At 37.2% G+C, this 22,969-nt stretch overlaps 2 protein-coding genes and 1 long non-coding RNA gene across 5 annotated transcripts in view; 2 read left to right on the plus strand and 1 right to left on the minus strand.

Moving 5' to 3' along the window:
• The first annotated feature begins 63 nt into the window (after window positions 1-63).
• On the plus strand, window positions 64-3,872 carry LOC109063206 (annexin A3-like). Its single transcript, XM_042724428.1, has 14 exons — window positions 64-169; window positions 553-579; window positions 709-759; window positions 1,064-1,151; window positions 1,239-1,333; window positions 1,411-1,524; window positions 1,687-1,777; window positions 1,859-1,938; window positions 2,020-2,076; window positions 2,562-2,655; window positions 2,752-2,847; window positions 2,943-3,001; window positions 3,073-3,195; window positions 3,485-3,872. Exons 2-14 carry the CDS (start codon window positions 565-567, stop codon window positions 3,542-3,544), a joined length of 1,023 nt encoding a protein of 340 aa, XP_042580362.1. The 5' UTR covers window positions 64-169; window positions 553-564; the 3' UTR covers window positions 3,545-3,872.
• Window positions 3,873-4,270: 398 nt separating this feature from the next.
• Window positions 4,271-6,988, minus strand: LOC122137464. The gene is made up of 3 exons (XR_006154864.1): window positions 6,891-6,988; window positions 4,918-5,021; window positions 4,271-4,535 (listed from the first exon to the last, which is right to left on the minus strand). It is a non-coding gene; the product is annotated as an uncharacterized LOC122137464 (long non-coding RNA).
• Window positions 6,989-7,173: 185 nt separating this feature from the next.
• LOC109056098 (BMP-2-inducible protein kinase) overlaps window positions 7,174-22,969 on the plus strand; it is a 41,685-nt gene continuing 25,889 nt past the window's right edge. For 2 of the 3 annotated variants that reach the window (XM_042724421.1, XM_042724422.1), the window contains exon 1: window positions 7,175-8,101. In XM_042724421.1, the coding sequence (XP_042580355.1) occupies window positions 7,957-8,101 (145 nt within the window). In that variant the 5' untranslated portion in view covers window positions 7,175-7,956. Of the gene's footprint in view, window positions 8,102-22,969 lie in introns of all 3 variants that reach the window. The other variant, XM_042724423.1, reaches the window with a different exon arrangement.

Raw genomic sequence — 22,969 nt, forward strand, 5'->3', positions numbered from 1 at the left:
CAAATGGTATATTATAGCAGCGCGTTGAATGTTCATGAAGGGAGAGGCTCCGTAAGAATGCTTGACTTTCGTGAAAATGTGACACACAGTGTCGCACACGCCCTGAGGAAGCAGTTGAGAAGTTAAACCGGACAGGGAGACACCTTCAGCGTTGATTTATATAGCAAAGGTAAGTGCAAACTGAATAAAAAGTTATATACATCTATATATATATATATAGGCTATATATAAATGTAGGTAACACTCTCAAAGCCGATTATTAGTTCGATTAACTTCGCATCTGGTTTGGATATAATATCGAAGCAGGTATTAGAAATTGAGAAGGCGGCAATGTGACTCCTGCAGTCAATCAGGAGTCACGAAAATGTTTTTTTTTTTTTTTTTTTTTTTTTTTTTTTTTTTTTTTTTTTTAAGCTTATTTTTCTGTTAGGCTGTAGTTGAGTCTTTGAAATCTGTTTACCTTTTTGTGTATATAAAAAATAAAATGAATATGAAAAACAATGTAACTTATGGATTCTGAACTGTAAATATATGAATTGTTTATCACACTAGAATTAATCAAAAATGGCAGACCTGTGGGTAAGTAAAATTTTAAAAAGAACATTAAGTCATGTCTGTTATTTAAGATTATTAAGTCATATCTATTATTTAAGTGTAGAATATTAATTTGAAGAGCGTTTATTATTTATTTAATTTCTTGTGTTGTAGGAAGACTTGCAAAGTGTTGCGAATGCTGCTCCTGTTTCATTCACATCAGCGGTAAACAAACAACTGTGTATGAATGCGTATGTGTGTGTGTGTGTGTGTGTGTGTGTGTGTGTGTGTGTCTCTCTCTCTCTCTCTCTCTCTCTCTCTCTCTCTCTCTCTCTCTATATATATATATATGTGTGTATGTATGTATGTATGTATGTATCTGTGTGTGTATGTGTGTGTGTGTGTGTGTGTGTGTTTAACTGGTTCTTATTTAATACACAATTTGGAGAAACTGGACTGGGAAAAGTTGTCTCAAACTTTTAACACATTTTTGTAATATTGATTGATTGAACTTCTTGATCTTCTTTAGCCAGGGGAGCGGGGTACCATTAAAGCCAAACCTGACTTCAACGTCAGTGAAGATGTTGCAGCTCTCCGTAAAGCAATTGATGGCATAGGTACATAATCTATATGTACTGCATTATATGTATAATGCAATATGTGTATTCTTTGTGTATACATGAACAATATATATATTGTACCAGGTACAACTGAGAAGACACTGATAGACATACTGACTCACAGGAGCAGCAGTCAGAAGCAGGCTATTTCAAAGGCATATGAAGAAACCACAAAGAGGGTAAATCTGTGTCCTCGTGCTCAAACACATTTGAGGAAAATTACATACATATGCCTAATTTTTTGTCTTCACCATAGATTCTTGTAAATGACTTGAAAGGTGACACCAGTGGCAACTTTGAAAAGCTGCTTGTTGCGCTCGCCAGATCGCCTGCACTCAATGATGCTAAATGGCTAATCAAAGCAATGAAAGTAATTCGCATTTCCTAATTTTTCATTTTAAATCTTGAACAAATTGAGACATTTAGCAATAATCTCAAACAAATTTCAGCTATATCTTTGTGAACATATTTTGTTTGTTGTTTATGCATATTTTACATTATTTTCCTAATACATTTATGGGATGTTTTTCAGGGGGCTGGAACGGACACCAACATCCTGATAGAAATACTTGCCTCACGGACAAATAAACAAATCAAGGAGCTGTCTGCAGTTTATGCTGAGCGTGAGATGAGGAATCTATTGTAGTAACAAAATAGGAAAGTTACAAAAATGTATAATTCCTTCCCTTCCCTTTGCCCAATAGAAACAAAGAAAACACTGGTACAGAACCTAAAGACAGAAGTTTCAGGGGATTTTGGCAAAGCCATCCTTCTGCTTGCTGAGGTGATTAAATACTAATAGCAGTTTATTGTAACAAAGGCAGTTGTGGAAGTTAATGATATTTTATTTGTCTCTCATTGTAAGGGGGCAAGGGACGAAAGCACCAATGTGAATGCAGACAAGGCTAAAGAGGATGCAAAGGTATAGAACATAGTAACTTTGAATTGAACCCGTGCTTTCAGGATCCTTTTTTAGTAGAATTAAGTAAAAAATTAATTCTGTGGTATGGAAATACAGCATATCGTGCATATCATAAGCATATCATCCTGTGCCCAGAATGGCCACCAGAGGACACTGTGTATTTGTGTAGGCACATGGCTTGTGTTGTGTTTGTTTGGTGCCATGTACTTTCTGCTGTATATCCTCTGACCTCTCCCATCGTTACCTCATTATTGTTTCAGTGATTTCACCTGTGTCTCCCTCATTACCTGCCCTACTTAGTCTCCCTGTGTTTGTAATCCTGTGCTGATTCTTATTTGTTGTGCCCTGCCCACGATTTCAGTTTTATTTCTATAATTAAGCCCTTCATCATAGACAACTTGCCAAAACCAGTTCACCTGTATTAAAGATGATGTTATTTATATGATTAGACGTGAGCACAAACATGTTCTCTGTTTTCTCCATAGGCCCTCTATCAGGCAGGCGAAAAGAGACTGGGAACTGATGAGTCCAAGTTCATTGAGATCCTCTGTAAAAGGAGCATCCCTCACCTGAGACAAAGTATTCAACATAATCATCTAAATAAGCAAAAGCATTTTGCATAGGAACTGAAATGGCAAGTGAGTTTTAAATATAACTTGACATGGTGTATTACAGCAATATTGGAATATAAAAACATCAGTGGCAAGACGTTGCAAAAGAGCATTGAGAAGGAGATGTCTGGAAAATTGGAGGATCTGCTCGTTGCCGTTGGTAATTTTTTAATCATGAAATCAAATACACTAAGCATTTGGTATTTTATTTATTTTTTTATTTTTTACCTCACTTTACACTTTTTTTTTTTCTAGTAAAGTGTGTGATGAGTACTCCTGCATACTTTGCTGAAAAACTCTACAAAAGCATGAAGGTACGAATAGAAGCACATTATTGTCTGTCATTGAGTTTGTACAAGACTGATGTTTATTTGTGAACCTGCAGGGAGCAGGTACAGATGAAACCACTCTGACCAGAGTAATGGTCAGCCGTGGAGAGATTGACATGCTGGACATCAGAGCTGAATTCAAGAAGCTCTATCAGCGCTCACTCTACAAAGAAATAAGCGTAAGTATTGTCCACTCATATAAACACTTTAGAACAGGTCCAGGCCATCTGCCATTGTTCTTTCAAATATGCTTGAGTCCAGTAGTACATCACTTCCTGATCTTCAGGTTTATTAGTTTAATCATGTTCTCAAGATATCATAACATTCACATATGATGGTTTGACATAATCCATTCATATCCGACAATGACCATATCTTTCAATATATTCCATGCAGATGAAACAAATTTTTGATGATGAGTTTTGTATTTGATGTTATGATGAGTGACTTTGTTCATTTTTATTTCAGTCTGATGTGTCTGGCAACTACGGTGATTGCTTGAAGATGATTTGTGGAGGAGAAGACTAACCCAGAAATGCTATTAAAGATGTCCTGTTTGCTTGTTTTGCAATGTCTGTTAAATGAATACATGTTAATGTAATTTTAAAGCTTTTTCAGAAAATATAGTTTATATAGCTGGTTTACTGCAGGTAAAGGCACATAGTAAAATTCATATCGATTTGTTTGTTTTTTAAAACATTCCCATTTCTTTGTCTAAATTACTCATATGGTTAAATTTACTCAGTGACAAGTAAAAAAAAAAAAAAGCTAATAGACAACATGATTTAGAACATTGCAATGTTGGAATTCTGATAAATCATGAATATTAAAAACAATAAAGGAATTACTATGAATATCCCTGCATTTCTGTTTTTTGTTCAAATAAAAAAAAAATATTTTAGCATATTAAAGTTTTGTCCTTCAGATATTATATAGTGATCAGTGGAGTGTTTTTAAATGTTGTCTGGGCCACTTATTGGTTTCTTAATCATTGTCCCAAATGTCACTCTGTTCTTTCCATGTCTGTTTCTGCTTCTATAATTTCACTGAATTTACATGCAGCACTTTAATTTATCTCAGCATTGATGGCAGTTTGCCAGATGTAAATGTCATCAAGAAAAAAAAGTACTTTCTAATAAGGCCTTGCTCCGTCCTAACACATTTTAGATTAAATTGTAGGTAGATTTTCCTGCAGATCGTATAGACCTATACCTACTTTACTTTTGGTAGAAAAGAAAAGAGAGAACAAAGGGGAAAAATAGACCTTTTTTAATTTAATAAAACTGACAATAGATTCTACTTTTAATTAGAAATATGATACTAATTACGCAAAATCGCAGCTCCCAAAAGTGTTATGCAACAGCCAAAATTATAACTTTTTACACATTATGATAAAGATAACCAAGATATCTGAGCATTCTTGCAATGTGCACAGCGTTGAGTCATCTGCTCAGGGAGCGGCTGCTGATGAAACTTTGCACAGTCAGGGGAGTTGATCTGTATCGAGGTGGAGAAGAGCCTGAGGGAAGAGAAGATCCTTATTAATCCCATGTAATAATCCCAGTTCGTCCTCTGTCTCTCCATCGACCTACATCTGTAGCAATTTTCAGATAGCTGTCACATTTGTACAAGCATTAAATACATTTGATTTTACAGCCCTTGATGATGTTTTTTTTTTTTTCTGGATATAACAATTTAAACAGGTAATGATTTTCTTGCTTATGTTCTGCAATTAACTGAGTTTAAATTAGTAATTTTTATATGTTGAATTGCATATATTAATACACAGTTACATAGCCAATACCTATACTTATTTTCTGGGATGAAAAGGCACATGCTCATTTTGCAGTGTTTGGCCATTAGAGGGCAGAACATTTTCATGAAGTGAATAACAGAAGTACCTGAGGAGCTTCAGAGGGTCTTTTGTTGTCCACCCAGACTGGTTAACATCATGCAACTGTCTCAATCTGATGTCGTCTCTGTCATCAAGTGCTGAATCAGTGTCCTGATTGCACATAAATTTAATTTAATTGTAAGTGTCATGTTTAAAATGTATTGGGAGATATATGTAGGATATTGAATATAAAAAAGGAAATCCTAACTTAAAACAGTTTTTTTTTTTCCAAACGTATTTAAGAATATGTTCAAGGGTTACTCAACCGCGAAATGAAAATTTTGTCATTAATCACTTACCCCCATGTCGTTCCAAACCCATAAAAGCGTTGTTCATCTTCGGCGCACAATTTAAGATATTTTTGATGAAAACCGGAAGGCTTGAGACTGTCCCATAGACTGCCAAATAAATAACAGTGTCAAGGTCCAGGAAAGTATGAAAAGCATCATCAGAATACTCCATCTGCCATCAGTGATTCAACCGTAACGTTATGAAGCAACAAGAATACTTTTTGTACACGAAGAAAACAAAAATAACAACTTTATTCAACAATTTCTGTCCTCTATGTCTCTCCAAATCCACATAGCGTCATTTTGGCAATTCTGAGCAGTACGCAGGCGGCGTACGCTCTTCTGTATCAGCCGTGCCACAAGGATACGTTTTTTATGTGTATTTACGCTTTGGTTTGAAAGAAAACAGCGCAACAGTGCAGCGCAGCTGACACAGATTTGCCAAAATGGCGCTGCGCTGAATGTCCGGTTTTTCATAACGTTACAATTGAATCACTGATGGCAGATGGAATATTCTGATGATAATTTTCATACTTTCCTGGACCTTGACACTGTTATTTATTTGGCAGTCTATGGGACAGTCTCAAGCCTCTCTGTTTTCATCCAAAATATCTTAAATTGTGTTCCCAAGATGAACAAAGCTTTTATGGGTTTGTAACGACATGGGGGTAAGTGATTAATGACAAAATTTTCATTTTGCGGTGGAGTAACCCTTTAAAGATGATAATAATATCAAGTAGATGGCAAATATTTTTTATTATATGTAATTCACTGTTTTGTACTTAACAGGGAATATAATAAAAACTGTAAGCGATTTACTATGCAAACAATCTTGAATAGGTTCAAAATAGGGCCTGAAGCTTGATTAAATGTTGAGTTCGCTGGTCTGTGACTGTTATTTATTTATTTTTTTACATTTTATTATTGTTATTAAATAAGCATCTAAATCAAACAGACATGTATTTAATGAATATGAATGGTAACAAGGTTGAACATTTAGACTAAATAACTTAAGTAGAGACTAGCAAATGACGGCTTGTAGAAAATGTTTGAACTTAATAAATATAGTCAACACAATTTGTTTAATATTTTAAGTTGTGACACTTGCCAAGATGGTAACCCATACTCAGAATTGGTGCTCTGCATTTAACCCATCCAAGTGCACACACACAGCAGTGAGTAGGGAACACACACACACTGTGAACACACACTCGGAGCAGTGGGCAGCTATTTGCTCCAGCACCCGGGGAGCAATTGGGGGTTCAGTGACTTGCTCAAGGGCACTTCAGCCATGGGTACTGAGGGAGGAAGAGAGCACTGTTCATTCACTCCCCACCCACCTACAACTCCTGCTGGCACTGAGACTCGAACCTGCGACCTATGATACAAGTCTGACTCTCTAACCATTAGGCTACAGCTGCATAGGATTTGAGAAAATCATTAAGCCCTAACAAAGGCTCCACATAATGAATCATTTGAACAGTACATGCATGCATAAATAGAATGTTACATTACTGTAATAAATATTGCTAATTAAAATTAGTTTATTAGGCCTACTCTATTTAATTCCCATTGTACATTTCAAGTTAAGTTAATTTTATGTTCAATAGTTTATCCAATAATTCTCACAACAAAAACATTGGATTTGTGCCTCAGGTGCTTAAAAACTCTATGGAACACAAAAGTGTACCGTATTCACAGAATGTGCCAGTTGCACTTAAGCACCTCACACTCTCAACCAATCCATTCACAGCTTTCAACAGACTAACACATTGGTTAAGATCTTTATCAAGCAAACAGCTAAACTAAACGCAGAGAGACAGTCATCATTTTCATCCCATCAGAGAAGAGTATTTACAGCTCACACCAATCATGACAATGGGAAAGAATCAGACAAAACAAAGTTAGGTTGTCAGACAGGCGGATTGGGCAATAACAAACCTCCCACCAATTCTACGGCGAGTCACGGGAGTTCGAACTTTATCAGTGTGACGGGGGACTTCCAGAGCACGAGGAAGCGCTCTGCCGTTTTAAAAAAATTATAACCGACGCTGCTCGCGCAACGTCAGAAATGTACGGCTGTTCGGAGGATTTCTTATTTTTGTGCTCATACATTTGACTATGATATACGGTGACCTGTTCAAGCAGATATAGGAAGCCAGTCAGCTAGCGAGCTGGCTAACTTAACTATCCGAAGGGGAAGTGGCAGTAGTCATCGTTTAAGAGTTTCGCTAGCGTAGCTTCCGCCTAACACACCCACTTTCTGCCTGTTTGTTGTTCACACTGGTTTCGGATAGCCTGGACTTCCAACCAACTTCGACTTTCCGCCGAACACAAAAGCATGCTTTGGCTGAACAGGGCGTTTTGCCGTTGTTGTTAGCCAGCTAGCGAGGCGAATGGTCTCTCCAGCTCCCGTATTACAGGCTCGCTAGCCCGCCGCAACTGGAGTCGGCCTGAAAACACAGCAGCGTGGACGGTATCACTCGTGCTGTTGTCACTCATTAACGACAGAACGCTGCCCTGACGGTTTACTTCTATGCAGTTGCTTCATCGGGCTTTGGAGGAAATTAGGAAGCGTTCAGCTAACATTACGCCTTTCTGCGTCCCTCGAGCACTGAAGTGCCTGGCGCATATCGGGAGAGCAGCTCTCTCAGCATGCTGGACAAAAGAGCGGAGATGAGCAGATTGGATTTTTAAGCGTATTTAGCGTGTTTGGAACTGTCCATTTGGGGAAGGCGGCAACATAAGAGGCAAGAATGAAGAAGTTTTCGCGTATGCCGAAGTCAGAGAGCGGAAGTCTCGGGGGTGGGTCTGGATCTGGTACTGGAAGCAGCAACTACATCGGGAAGGTGTTTGCTGTCGGTCGATACCAAGTGACGGTGGAAGAGCTGATCGCTGAAGGTAATGGAGCCATTTGTGTGGGCCACACATGTAACGAGGTGGCAAAACCTACTGGTGAAGTTATAAGAGCCCCCCAAACATGTTACATAGAGCTATAAGCATTTCAGGAAAGATGTATCAAGGTAAACATGCGGTTACTAGGTTGCACCTCGCCATATCCGTGCTTTAGATTCTAACATGTTGTTCCTTGCCATAAAAAGAGGAACTAGCTTGGTGCTTGCTTGTCCTTCCCATAAATTCAAAGATAGATGATGCTTCCATATAATCTGATGTCATTTTTTGCCTTTGTCATTGTTAATGATCACATGGTTTTGGATCAGGAGGTGTGGACTGACCCTAATCTTGATTTAATGTTTGTCACTGCAAACAAAACTGTGAAAAACTGGTCGGTGTCTTTCATCTTGTCCTCGTTGAACTTTAAGCACAAGAGTTTTAGTGAAAACTCAGGCCCTTTTAGACATCCAGTTTTACTGCCCTAAAATTACTACAATTAACTTTGCACAAAAATATATTGAGATATTTAAGTTTATCACATCTTTCTTCTACATGCCACAGTATTTTTTTTAGTTACAAGTTAAGAAGCTTGATGATAATCTCTCCCGCACGGTTATAAACAGTGAAAATCTTAACTGAATAGTATTTTTAACTGATCATTTCAGTATATTGAAGTGTTAACTGTGTGTTAGTCTGTTGTTTTGCTCAGCGTCATTTAAATGCTTGATCATTCTCACAGTCCTGTCATGTAATGTGACTAATACAAGTACTAGGCTGTTTGTTTCTCATGCAAATGTTGTCAGTTCTGTGAGTTTGACTGAACAGCAACTTGGCAGCTCCAACTTGCTGACTGGACACAATTATATCATTTGCCGTAGGTGCAAAAGTTCACCCTCACAAACAACTGCTGAATTTGAAAAGTGTTTTTAATGGTTTTATTTAATTTTTTACATTGTCTCATCATTTGGTTACAATAAACTTCACTTCTCTTTCTTCTGTGGAACACAACAGAAGGTTTTTTGGTAGGAATTGAAGAGTGTTGTTTACCAAGTAGTTCTGGTAAACATTGACCTTCAGTGTATGAGCTAAAAACACTTTTCATTTCTGAAAATATCATAGTTCACAGAAAGTAAGTCATACATGTTTGAAAACCATATAAACTGTTACATATTTTTCCTTTTTTTGTGGTGCATGGGCATATTTTCAGTACAGTAAACTTCCATTTTTAGCTGTAGTCAGCAAACCTGACAAAAGACTGACGGTTATGAAAATGTTCTGTTTTGAATGTATACTGTTAATTTGACTGTCTTAAAGGGATAGATAAAATCTATTTGACATTCCTCTGTGGAACACAACATGAAATGTTGGGCAGAACTAATGTAATTGTATGGAGAAAGACTGATATTCTGCAAATTGACCTTTTGGTAAGCCCCACCCCCCTTAAGGCAAACTTTCAAGTGTGATTTAAATATTCCATGGAGGGATATATTAATATTATTAAGAAATAAATACGGTGGGTAGCTTGAAGCGAGGGTTTACAGATCACAATGCAAGCAGGAGAAGTCTCATGTTACGGTCATCACGAACGTGGAAGACAACATCCCGGATCAACACTGTTCATGTATCGCAGGGTACGATTTAATTAATGTACATTTAACCAGTTTAATATGGAGACTGAGGCACTGAAATGTACACCTTCGTTTGTGTGTTTTTGACCTACACTGTACATGACGTGAGAACAGTCCTCTATTTAGGTTTGTACGTTAACATAGACACACTAACTTTAACGTTAGTTTTAGCCAGAGATAAGTTACCTTGATGAAACGCATGATGACATTAACATTCTGCTTGAGCAGATGAAAATTGTAACTCAATGAGAGTATGACAACAAGAAAATGAACGTTTTTGTCTTCAGTGGGATTTTGCACAGTTTCGTTTGGGTTTAGGAAATTCTATTGCCTATCCTCTCAGGATACCTGGAATCAGTGTAACAAGTACCCCAGGGCAGGCACATTGTTTTTCCATTTTTTGTGGCATAAACACCATCAAATGATGCGACATTCGGATCTTCTAGTGTTTCTCTATGGTGCTGAAAACTAAAGATGTCTGAGTTTCGCTCCCCGCAACTGATACTTGACTGCCATTGGCTCATCTGTGTTTGAGGGTAGGGGATTACCGATAGGTCAGTTCCTCAAAAGGAAGTAGCCTAAATAATGACAGGATTTTAATTTGTTGAAAAATCATATCCACATTATCTGCATGCATGTTGGAGTAATGGATAGGTGGTTTGTGGTCCTTTTGTTGTTGTGTTTGACCAGCTGTTAAAAGGGGGTTGAAACAATGCAGCACACCATCCTGTGATGGAAGTTGCTTCTTTTGTATTTGCTCGTTGAGCCTGACTGTTTGTCCTTCCTTCATGACCACCATGTTCTCTTATTATTATTCCAATAAATTATTTCAAGCAACTCATTAGAGCCAGCTGGGGAGTTGGCAGAGGATGGGTTGGCGTTTGAGTGAGGGACTACGTTTCTGGATGGGAGGGCATAATTTGCCCTTTGCAGTAGCTCTCCAAGAGCCTGTCTACAGTATGTGATTGTTATATAATGAGATGTTATATGAGGCTTTTAAATGAAGCCGTTTTTACTTTTGATATTGTGCAGAAGTGAAATCTGTAATGCAGTAAAACAGCTGATTTCATCTGTTGGGACAGAATAAAGGTCTTTTGTGTCTGGAAATTGCCAGAGTAATTAAGTGAGCGTTCATTGTTTTCATGCATGTTAAATGCAGAATGCATCAACTTTGTGTGGTCACTTAACAGCCAGCCACCTGCTCACCTTTCTGTCAACAAGCCCCAGAAGGACTGCTTTCTTTTAAGTAAACAAACCTGGTCATGACTTGATTGTTTTGCCTGGTTTCACTACTTAAGTATGTGACTGGCAGAATCTGCTTTGGTCTTTGATCTCTTGTAAAACAATATCTGTTATCATTTGACACCAAACCGGTTCAGAGCGGTTCCTAATGTAAGGACATTCTACTGACTTTTGATTGGATTGACCTTGAATGAGTCGTGTGTGGAGGTGTTACCCCACTCACTGAGCATGTGCTGGGTGAATGACTGTGTTAAGAGCCACTCTGATTTCCTTATCTGTTATGAAAGTGAAAGTGAAAGTCGTGACATTTGTCAAGTATGGTGACCCATACTCGAAATTGGTGCTCTGCATTTAACCCATCCAAGTGCACACACACAGCAGTGAGAAGTGAACACACCGTGAACACACACCCGGAGCAGTGGGCAGCTATATCCAGCGCCCGGGGAGCAACTGGGGGTTCAGTGCCTTGCTCAAGGGCACTTCAGCCATGGGTATTGAGGGTGGAAGAGAGCGCTGTTCATTCACTCCCTCCCACCTACAACTCCTGCCAGCACCGAGACTCGAACCTGCAACCTTCTGGTTACAACTCCAAATCTCTAACCATTAGGCCACAGCTGCCTTGTTATCTCGCTTACTTCTCTGCTATAGGGCCTGTATGTCCTACTGACAGTTGAGGGCGTTGGTGAAGGAGAGTTCAGTCATCTGTCAACCCAGACATTTCAGCTTTGGTCTCTTGAAATATGTTGAAACAGGTCTCTGTTGTGTTTATTTACTGGAAATGGTCCTTTTAGTTTCTCAGCATTGTGTGCATGTGTGTTTTGTCAGATGGGTTGGCATCTTTTATTGTCAGTCAATACAGGCCTTAACAGTTATGTCAGTTTTATACTTCTGGCCTAGTTTCACTTGTCGCATACACTGATACATTAATAACTATTACCTTGTCTCTTTCTGATCAGTTTAAAGCAGTCATGGAATGCATTTTAAAAAGAATTATATAACATGTTGTAATAAAATTTAGCATTTTTTTTTTTACACCTGCTTGATTACTTATGACAATAATGCATGTCAAAGGAACACTCCACTATTTTTGAAAATAGGCTCATTTTCCAACTCCCCTAGAGTTAAACAGCTTTACCTCTTTTGAATCCATTCAGCCAATCTCCGGGTCTGGTGGTAGCACTTTTAGCTTAGCTTAGCTTAGCATAGATCATTGAATCTGATTAGACCGTTAGCATCTTGCTCAAAAATTAACAAAGAGTTTTAATATTTTTCCTATTTAAAACTTGACTCTTCTGTAGTTACATCGTGTACCAAGACTGACGGAAAATGAAAAGTTGTGATTTTCTAGGCTGATATGGTTGGGTACTATACTCTCATTCCGGCGTAATAATCAAGGAACTTTGCTGCCGTACCATGGGTGCAGCAGGCGCTATGATATTACACAGCTCTGGATTGACAGTATAGTTCCTAGACATATGGGCCTAGAAAATTGAAACTTTTCATTTTCCGTCGGTTTTAGTACACGATGTAACTACAGAAGAGTCAAGTTTTAAATAGGGAAAATATCTAAACTCTTTGGTCATTTTTGAGCGAGATGCTAACGGTGTAATCTGATTCAATGAGCTATGCTAAGCTAAGCTAAAAGTGCTACAGCCAGACCTGGAGATCAACTGAATGGATTCAAAAACTGTAAAACTCAACTGTTTAAGTCTAGGGGAGTTGGAAAATGAGCCTATTTTCAAAAATAGTGGAGTGTTCCTTTAAGGGGCATGCTCAGGGGAAATCTTGATGTCATTATTCTCCCATATTTAAATCCTGGCATTTCAGAGGGGTAGAAAATAGGGCTGTGTGATTAAAATCCCCAACCCCGACCTCCTGCAGTATCCTATCCGAACCAATCAGAATGCAGCCCTCCTAAATGGAGCCCGAGAACTGAACAGACCGGGCATACAGATGTAACACCAGGTTCAAACTCCGTCTGCGGTGTGTATTTTTTCTGCGCCCATGTTAATAGATCAGAGTGTTCACACTGCACTCAGTTGCAGTCCGGCAGTGTGCTTCAGGAGCGGTACATCTGTTGCAAGTCATTTCAAGTGATTTCCGCATGAGTCTATTTCTGCTGTGCTGCACACACTGAATTAAAGTGACAGCGAATGTTTTGCGTTAGAATCACGATGCTGAAATCAAAATAATGGATAAATGTTGTGTTTGAGGTAAACAGCCGCAGATCAGGAGTGGACTACAAACGCGTCCTGTGCAAAAGCAAAATGAGTCCATGCTGCTTCTGCACTGCATACACATACTGTATACGCACTGCAGACGGAGTATGTGTGAACCTTGTGTAACAAATCTATTTCAACATCTGAGGCACTGCTACAATTTGCTCTATCCCGTGACACAGTATTTTTTTTTTTTTGCCCTATGTCTAGACATTTTGTCACACCTTTACTTAGGCCTTGTTTACACTGCAGGTCTTGATTCCCAATTCTGATTTGTTGCCTATATCTGATTTTTTTGGCTGTCCGTTTACATGTTCTTTCAATTGTGACCCATATCCGATTCATGTGTTTACACTTGCCATACCATCTGAAACATTGCGTATGTGTTGTCATTTACCGCCTCCACATGTGCTTCCTCATGAGAATAATGTGACTTGTGCTGACAAAACGAGTCACAATGAGCAATTAAAAAAAAAAAAAAATTAAAAAAATGGGGAAAAAAATTAATTCTCCATTAAAAGACCTTCAAAATGATTTATGATTTTTTGGAATCGGACAAAAAATGACTGAGTCACACCCATTTGAAGTCGATAGTGAAGTCCTGTCTTTTGTTATTATTAATTACTATATTAATAATCACAATTCAGCTATTTTTTATTTTATCTTTGCTATTATAAATAAGAACAGATGGAAAAAAAAACAGTTGAACAAATGGCCTAGAAAGTAACGAATAGTGCATTACCTTTATCATTTTATATCTAAACTAAAGCATTCTTGTACGAAAAACAATCAAATGTAAAAATAACTTAAGTGTGTTCATTACAAATAAATCGATTATTAAAACTACAAAAGCAGTTCAGTGAAGTGCAGCGAGTGATTCCCTCTTTTCTTTTATTGTTAAACATTATGATAATGATACAGACAAATTTTCCTGTTGTGATTAATTGATAATGCTTTTATCACAGTATATGGTATTATCACGGTATTGAAATTTAGTTTAAAAAAGTGGTCATAATACAGTATAACAGGTTAAATAACTTTTTTCTTATAACAAAAATAACTGAACATTTAAATACAATAAAGCAATACTAAAAAAATATATTAAGTTTTACACAGATTAAAGTGCAAAAGAACTATAAAGACCCGTGTGTATCACTTTACAATAAGACCTCATTAGTTAACATTAGTTAATGCATTAACATTCACAATGAGCAATAGCTACATTTGCTACAGAAGTTATTAATCTTTGTTAAAAAAATTCAAGTCTTAGTTCATGTTAGCTCATTAAATAACAAAGTTGCAACTTTCAATTTTAACAATGTGTTATTAAATATTGGAATACCTAAGATTAATGAATGTTCAGAAGAATTTTTAATTGGCAGTTTGTTAACTAATGAAGCCCTAATGTAAAGTGTGAATGAACAATAAAGAATCAAAACACTTTCAAACAATTTCTAGGGCATGTTGTAGTCCAGATTAAAATGAAGGGAAAAAAGTTTGATAATAAATAACCTATTAAGTCTAAATATTTAAGTATTTGGCGCTGTGATGAAAAACATAGTGAATACACAAATCTGAATGGCTGTTTAAAATTATTTAAATAGGTTTTAGTATGTAGCAGCTGCTTTATTTATGGGGTTTCCAGGGTAAGGGCATAATTTTCTGGAGTTTAGCGCCATCTGCTGTCAGAGAGTGAATGTGGTTTCATTCAGAACATCTCTCATGTGTTCCTCCATGTGCTTCTCATGTGTGCTTGTTTACATCAGAGCGCACGCTCTTTCAAGCAGCATACAGCAGTGTTGTGCATTTTGACCAGTTTGTGGGAAAAGTATTCTTAAAATGCATTCCAAATTCTGAATAATTTGTAATGTATAATTATTCACCATATTTAGAAGTGCCCACGATAACAATATTGTGCATATTCATCACCACGATATATCGCATTACCGAATACCAGCACGTTTGACTGTAATGCATGGATCTAATATAATGTTATATATCAGATGTTTTTCCCCAACAGTTCCCTAAGCGTTCACTTAAGACAGAGCAGATTATGTCTGCGTGAATTTTATAATACTGTAATTCTGTATATGTGTGTATTTATTGGGATCGCATGCTGTCAGTAGCGCTGTTATAAGCACTAGGGCTGTGTATTGCCAAGAATCTGACGATACGATACGCATCACGATACAGTGGTTGCAATACGATATATTGTGATACACTGCGATACTGTAAGCAAGGTGATATGTTGGGATATTTCTTATTTTAGGAATAGTATATATTGTAAGGAAAGCTGTCATTAAGAACTCCACCATATGGAAACCTTAGCAATAAATAAATAAAATTTGTTTAACCAGAACACAGTGGGATCTGCATTTGCAATAATCAGTCCCTGTAACATTCAACGTTATTGAAACACTTTTTGTGCAGTATGAGTAACGTTAAAGGGGCGAAAAAGAAAGTGCTTGCAGGATCCTTTAGTAAAATGTATAATACATATAAAATGTATTTTATAAAAATATCATAAATATTTCTGGACCCTGCTTTAAAGGTTCACAGTTTAAGTTTACAATTTTGACACACAATGTCATAACATTTTGATCTGAACAAAAGAATTACATCTGCTTAATATCAATGAAAAATAAAGTGCTAACAGGATTCCTAAAGAAAACAAAACAATTGTAAAACAATAAAATAAATACAGATGTTGAACCTTTCCACTTGGATTTCACAGGTTTTTCAGTTTGTATTTATGTTCCGCGTGGAATCACCGAAACCGCGATGCGAGCACTGCTCCAACTAGTAGAAAAAAATAATTTATTATTCTTTGAAACTTGAATGTATCTAATACAGAAGACATCACACCTAACGATTAAGAGAAAATTAAATAAAAACAAATGCCTTTAAATGTAAATTAGTCTTAGAGTTTGAGTGGCTGTTCGTAGATAATTTGACTGATTCTGTAAACAGACGACCGCAAGAACTTGTATTTTTAGACATGTAGGATTATATTTATGCATTTTACCCAATATCTACCCTGTTATGCCAGTGTTCTCTTTGTGTATTTGATTTGCTTGAATATGTTAAAGTTGACATGAAACTGAAGTAGCGACAGATCATTTATTCCATATTGTGACACACATCTGAGTGAAAATGAAAAAATTAAATGTAGGGCTACAGTTTTCCATCCACTCTATCCATCGGTTGTTGATTGGATAGAGGCAGATGTGAATGTGACCTTATGATGGATTATTAAAAAAGAAAAAAAGGCAAGGTTAAGGCAGACTAAATTAATGGAACAGTCCAGCATACGTCACCAGATTTTGATTTGAAAAAAAAAAAATGCATGCAATCATTATAAAATCCTAATATATATATAGGAAATAGATTTTATATTTCATGCCAAAGAGTTGGTGTTTCAGTTTTTGACTGTCTACATCGTAGCCAGATATGCCTAGTTTATTGTAAGTCTTTTTAGTGATTTACACCTCATTGCCCTGAATAAATAAAGTAATTTAGTGCTTGATTATAAAATGATCTCTTTCCAGGCCTCGTCCCGATCTTTATAGGTTGCTTGCCGTGTCTCTTTCAGTAGATGAATGTTACATTATGGTGTTACCTCTCCTTTGTTGTATCTGTGTCATCTTCAGATGACATAACAATTAGCACAGTCCTCTAGTGGCAGTGTGCCAGTGAATGAAAACATTCATTCAAAGGAACCTGCCAAGATGAAGTTTTGAAACAAGTGGCACTCTATATGCAGGCAAGGCACACAGTGCCCCCTTTCCCTATCAAATCACCTTTTGCTAAATTCTGCAGATCCAATAGAAATGATCAATGCATGCAGCTTTTTTGGGTCCTGGCTGCATAGGCGCAAGCTGACATTCTGCCAGTGGCACTTTTGAGAGATGACAAAGACATGCTTGTCAGGTTTTCCACACTGTTCAGTGAAGACCCATTTCTGCCTTTAACATTTCAGCTGTACCACACACACACATGCAGTTCTTACACTGCTTTGAGAAAATAGGTCACTCAAGCTTTGTGAGTCAGAGTGGGGTTGGCATCTCACACCGTGTGTTTGCTCAAAAGAGTTCCTTAAGCAATTCTCTGTCAAAACACTAGTACTCTAAGATTATCTAACTGTGATTTAGCTTTAATCCCTTTGTCTAAATCAGTATGTTGCTAGTTGCATGTGGTGAATGGTCTTTGCCGACTGTTTTGTGTTTTGTCTGGCATCTGACCAGATCCACTTGTCATTCTGAACAATGCAGACTGTTTAGACGGCAGAGTGAGATTGCAAACTGGTGAGAGGATGGGGAGTTGTAACAGACAAGTGTCCTACCAGAAAATAAATAAACTGTTGATCGCATGCACCTCAAATTTTTATTAAATGCTAAACTGTTATTCAGTCTTTCTGGTATGTTCTATGGCAAAATTTCCACAAGATGGACAAGTGGTTTTAAAAATAGAGGTTGCATGCTTGTTATGCATTGCATGGGGTGTGTACTTGTTGATGTCATGATTTTGAAGCTCTTCTCTGGAATGCGGGAGCAAATGATCACACATTCCTAAAGGAAGAAAGAGCAACAGAGAGTGCTTGAGAGACTCCCTTGTATCTAAACAGTAAGGCGATATTGAGAGAAATGCTTGTCCCTGTGGACTTACTGAACTGTTTTTCACGAGTCTCTAATTTGTTTGAAAATGTGCATCCAGTCCAGTTTTATTTGAATAATGATTAGATATGATTATTGCATATAGCTGAGAATTAGTTGATCCATGTCGTAATTAAGAAGTTTTCAAGTACTGATCTGTTGACCACTTTGGCCTCGTTTTCACTGTTAGTTAAATGCGATTCAATTCGGATTTTTGGAATATATGACACAGATCCAATGTGTTCTGTGACTGTGTAAACAGTTAAAAAACGCATGCATTTGGATATTTCTAGATCGGTTTCAGGCCTCTTTTATATGTGGAAATAAATCAGATATAAATCAGATATGTGGCAATGCGAGTGTCAATTAAACAGGCAGATTGGATTTTCTGAGGCATTGTGTTCTGTACGTTATTAAAACTGCAACAATTTAGGTACTTCTCCACGGTTTAATGATGTCATATTATTCTCAGGAGGAAGCATGTGTGTCGTGTGGAGGCGCAGTGTTGCCAAGTCCTTGGGGCTACTTTAACACTGTTGCCGTGGGTTGTTTTTCATGTCTGTGAGTTGAAGCGACCCCAGTAACAGGATTTTTAGCCCCTGGAATGCGAATTGTATTGGGGATCCCTGCCAAAAATGTGTATTTTCCCCCTTGGAATGCGTTGTTTACCGGGGGACCCCCTTCAAAACGAGATATGGCTAGTTTTGAGTAGAAATTGGGTGGGTCTTGTTGTGAAAACCTGGCAACCCTGGGAGGTGGTAAGTGACAGCAACACAGAAAACATGGAGGAGATATGGCAATTGAAACACATGAACCGCATATGGGTTTCAAGTGACAGAACGTGTAAATCACGTAAAAAAATCAAATATAAGCAACAAATCAGAATTGGGCATCAAGACCTGCAGTGTAACTGAGATTAGGTCAGGCTGAATAGTTTTTCTTCAGCCAAAGAACATGTTGCCTCTGGTTTTCAAGCGTTTTTACGATGTAAATTAGATGGAACAGTCTGTTCCAAATGACCGTCGCAAAAGATCTTGCTGTCTTTTCACCATTGTAATTCAAAAGTACTGCGTTTTTTAGACACTGTGAAATTTTTATTTATTTATTTTTACTTGACTTGTGACTTGAGGCTGCATTCTGGACCATTTTGCTGTGGAGTACGTGGTGTTTTAGAGTGCAGATACATTTTAAAAGCCCCTTAATTCTTGGCCTAAGGATGTGGCCTTGCATGATTTCCCTAAAATGCTTCTCTTTATAAAATATACTTTTTAATTATTTAATTAAAAGTTTTTTATTTTAATATAGGGTATTTTTACTTATGGATAACAAAGTAAATTATTAATTTCCTATCTGCTAATGTTAAAAGAAAATAGTTGTGCTAGCACAGAGCTCAGGTTAGAGGCCAAGGATAAGGTCAGGTCTACATATTTTAGTGAACTATTTGATGACTTGTAAAATCCAAAGTTTATTTTTTTAACTCAGTTCATCAGCAAATATTTGCCAAGGAACACAATAAAAAAAAAACTACTCTCAACCAAATTTTTTTTTTGTGACGTTAATGACATTTGCCAAAATAGGTCTATATTACTTATTGTATGTTCTTGCTTTCACTGACAGTGAAGAAGTATTCTTTTGTAATTTGCTTTTCTGATTTAGTTTTCTCTACACTGAAAGCAAAAATATATTTAGTAGTAGAAGGTCAGCTGAATTAAGAGTCTCATAAAATTGCTCAGAGAAATATCGGTTTACTGTTAATAGATAAATTTAGCTGAATGACATTTCTCTAGGGGGTACGTTTTTGCTAAAAATATGCAGCACTTCTAAGTGAACGGTTTGTTGTAATCATCAAGTCTGTGAGAAAGAAAATGAAGACCATCTGTAAAGTTCCAAAAAAAGAATAAGTCAACTTCATGTTGCCATCAAGGAGGTTGTTGCAAAAGAGTGCAGAATCTCTAAGTTTCCTACCAAAAGCAGACATGTCTCTATTTTTAGAAGGTCAGCCTGTATCAGAGATAAATTTGTGAGCATCATTGTGGTGTAACTTGGAGGACTCAAGGGAAACTGATTAGGCAGTGTTCTTTAACAGATAATTGTGAGCTGCATGTGGGTCGTTGGTGTTTATGAAAGATTCCTCTGTTAAAATAAAATATGACTTCCAGACCTGGGGGATGTCAAGCAGATGTCAAAAGAGAAAAAAAAGACAACAGGAGAATTGCTGTATTCCAGTGGCATAAATTGGAAAATTAATTAATTGAAAAACATACATTTTGTCAAACACCTGGAAATATTGATGTTTTAAGCTATATCACCCAGCTCTAATGTGGAGTCATCAGTATTGTCAGAGGTGTAGTATGGAATGACCCAGAACAAGCAGGCAAATGTCCTCTGTTTGACCTCTTATGCACAGCAGAATCAACATTTGTGATAGTCAGCACATCAGGCTGCTGGTGGGGGGATTCCATTTCTGGCTCTATTACTGGAAAGGAGAAAGTCTAAACTTGAGCTAGATCTGCAGGAACATCCCTGTGGACAATTAATTTGCTAGTGTACTTGTTCCGCCAGATTTTTGTATCCTCTAAATTCTTCTGAAAGGATGGATTGTAGAAAAGTAATAAATCGGAAATGCAAGTGATTTTTTTTTTTTTTTAAACTCCAAATATTTGTGTGTATGTGCAACGCATTTTATGGAGGACTGTTTCCTGAACCTGTGAGAGTAGCCTACAATGCCGACTCTTCTGACTCACAGCCTGTAAGTATGTTTCATATTTAAAGAATTTGCCACTGATTATTTAAACGTGAGTTTTGAGCACTCTAGAGTATCGCTTGTTGTTTGTAATTGATCACAAATGCAGACATAGTTTTATGTTTACGCGGCACAATGCAACACAATGCGTAAAAAGACAGCACAAGTCATTATAATCCGTAATCATATCCCCAATGGATGTAACAAATGGCTTGTTTATAATGGGTTTTATCGTTTTTGTCTCTTCACACAGGACGTAACATTTCCATCACACGCTTGAGGTGTTGGGCCAATCACAATGCACTAGATGGATGGCCAATCAGAGCATACCTTGCTTTTCAGAACGATAAGCATTGTAAAAATCAACGCGTTTCAGAAAGGAGGGGCATAGAGGAGAAACTATAATGTACAGTATGTTGAAAATGTGTTTTTTGAAACTTAAACCGCATAAACACATTTCATTACACCAAATACACAAAATAATGTTATTTTTTTAGCAGCATCATATGACACCTTTAAGTCGCTTGGGTATATTTGTAGCAATAGCCAAAAATACATTGTATAGGTCAAAATGATTGATTTTTTTATGCCAAAAATCATTAGGATGTTAAGTCAAGATCATATTCCATGAAGATATTTTGTAACTTTCCTACTGTAAATATATCAAAACTTAATTTTTGATTAGTAATGTGCATTGCCAAGAACTTCATTTGAACAACATTAAATACGATTTTCTCAATATTTAGATTTTTTTTGCACCCTCAGATTCCAGATTTTCAAATAGTTGTATCTCGGCCAAATATTTTCCTATCCTAATAAACCAAATGTCAATGGAAAGCTGTTTTTTAGTCTAAATTAGAATGTATATTTTCGAAATCAAGCAAAAACAGAATGGTCTGACTTTAGCTTTGTGAAACCATACTACATAAAACATCTGCACACAAAAAAAAAACAGTAAATGGGCTGAATGAGAATGCCAAATCAGGTGCCACTTATGGAACAACAACAGTTATACAGTTTTTCCTTGGTTACCGCTGTAAACAAAGCAGCAGTGTTATTTTAAACACTGCTTTAATATGCATCATGCAGAGGCGAGATTAAAAGAAAATATCATCTAAACTTTTCTGAAGACAGTCACTTCCCATCAGATATACATCCATATAAATCCCAATTGTATCTCAGCTGACTTGAATTGTCACATATTTTTATCAATTTTCAACTGGCTCGGGGTGCATCGTTAACATCCCTACATCCCACTAAAAGAGAGAAAGCTAAACCAGTGGCCTGATTTAAACCACTGTCCTGCACCATATGTGCACCATCATCTGGCAACTACACCACTCACACTGCCACCTGCCTCCCCATGAGTCTTTGTGCAAAGAAACAGAGGCTGCCTTTGGACAGGTGACGGCTGTATGTTTTTCTGATATCCCTCAGATTAATGAAATGTGTAATCGGCCTTTTGCTACTGTTCTAGATCACCGGAAGAAATAACTGACAATTATGTCAGAATAGCACCTGACCTATATCAGTAATAATCCAGTGTAATTTAGGACAGTCATCAGTGTTACAAGTATGGTTTTATTGCATGACTAACTTTCCTGTTTCTTATTAAAAACAGCCTGCCTGGCCAACATGTCTTGTCATGTTATTCAAGACTCTTTTAGTGTCAGTGTATTTTATTGTCCTGTTTACACATAAGATTGCTGCGTCGGTCTGTTAACCCAAAAAGGACAATTCTGCGATCATTTATTCACCCTCATGTCATTTCAAACCTGAATGACTTCTGCAGAACACTAAAGAAGATATAATTTTGGATAATGCAATGACCATACTGTCCAGACCCCACTGACCTGCACTGTATACACCAAAAACATTTTTCAAAACCTCTTTTGTGTTTCACTGAAAAAGCCAGTAATGCAGGTTTTTAATGAAATGAGGTGAGCAAATGATCACAGAATTGTCATTTCTGGGTGAAGACAATGTCTGTGTGCATATCTGGAGCCACTTGGGTTTAGTGATGTGAAGCATGTTAGTGTGAGACTGAACTGTTCTTTATCTGTATTAGCCATCAGCAGCGTGCATCTACTTCCCTTGCTCAATGACAAGGTGAACCCTGACACACTTCCTGAGCCGTGTCTGAGATCCCTATGCTGTACGCTTTGTCCATTCTTTGTGCTTGAATATGGTTAGGGGATACTGCTTTGGGATGTCACACTATATAGGCAGCTCACTGTTAATAGGCAGTCACTAGTTAGAGCTCTTTCTTCACATTTATGTAGCCTGAAATGATCTCATATCTTTTTTTAAATGAAAGAATGAGAGATTTTGCTCAAAGCTCTGTATTAGAAGTACAAGTGAGCACACAATAATAGTTTTTACTGTATTTT

This window comes from Cyprinus carpio, chromosome B5, assembly GCF_018340385.1.
Source record: "Cyprinus carpio isolate SPL01 chromosome B5, ASM1834038v1, whole genome shotgun sequence".
NCBI lineage: Eukaryota > Metazoa > Chordata > Actinopteri > Cypriniformes > Cyprinidae > Cyprinus > Cyprinus carpio.

Bases quoted from the DNA above. Each gene is read 5' to 3' on its own strand.
- LOC109063206 (XM_042724428.1), top strand. The intron at 1,152-1,238 runs GTACATAATCTA...ATATTGTACCAG, and splicing joins TAAAGCAATTGATGGCATAG to GTACAACTGAGAAGACACTG. The intron at 1,778-1,858 runs GTGAGATGAGGA...TTTGCCCAATAG, and splicing joins GTCTGCAGTTTATGCTGAGC to AAACAAAGAAAACACTGGTA.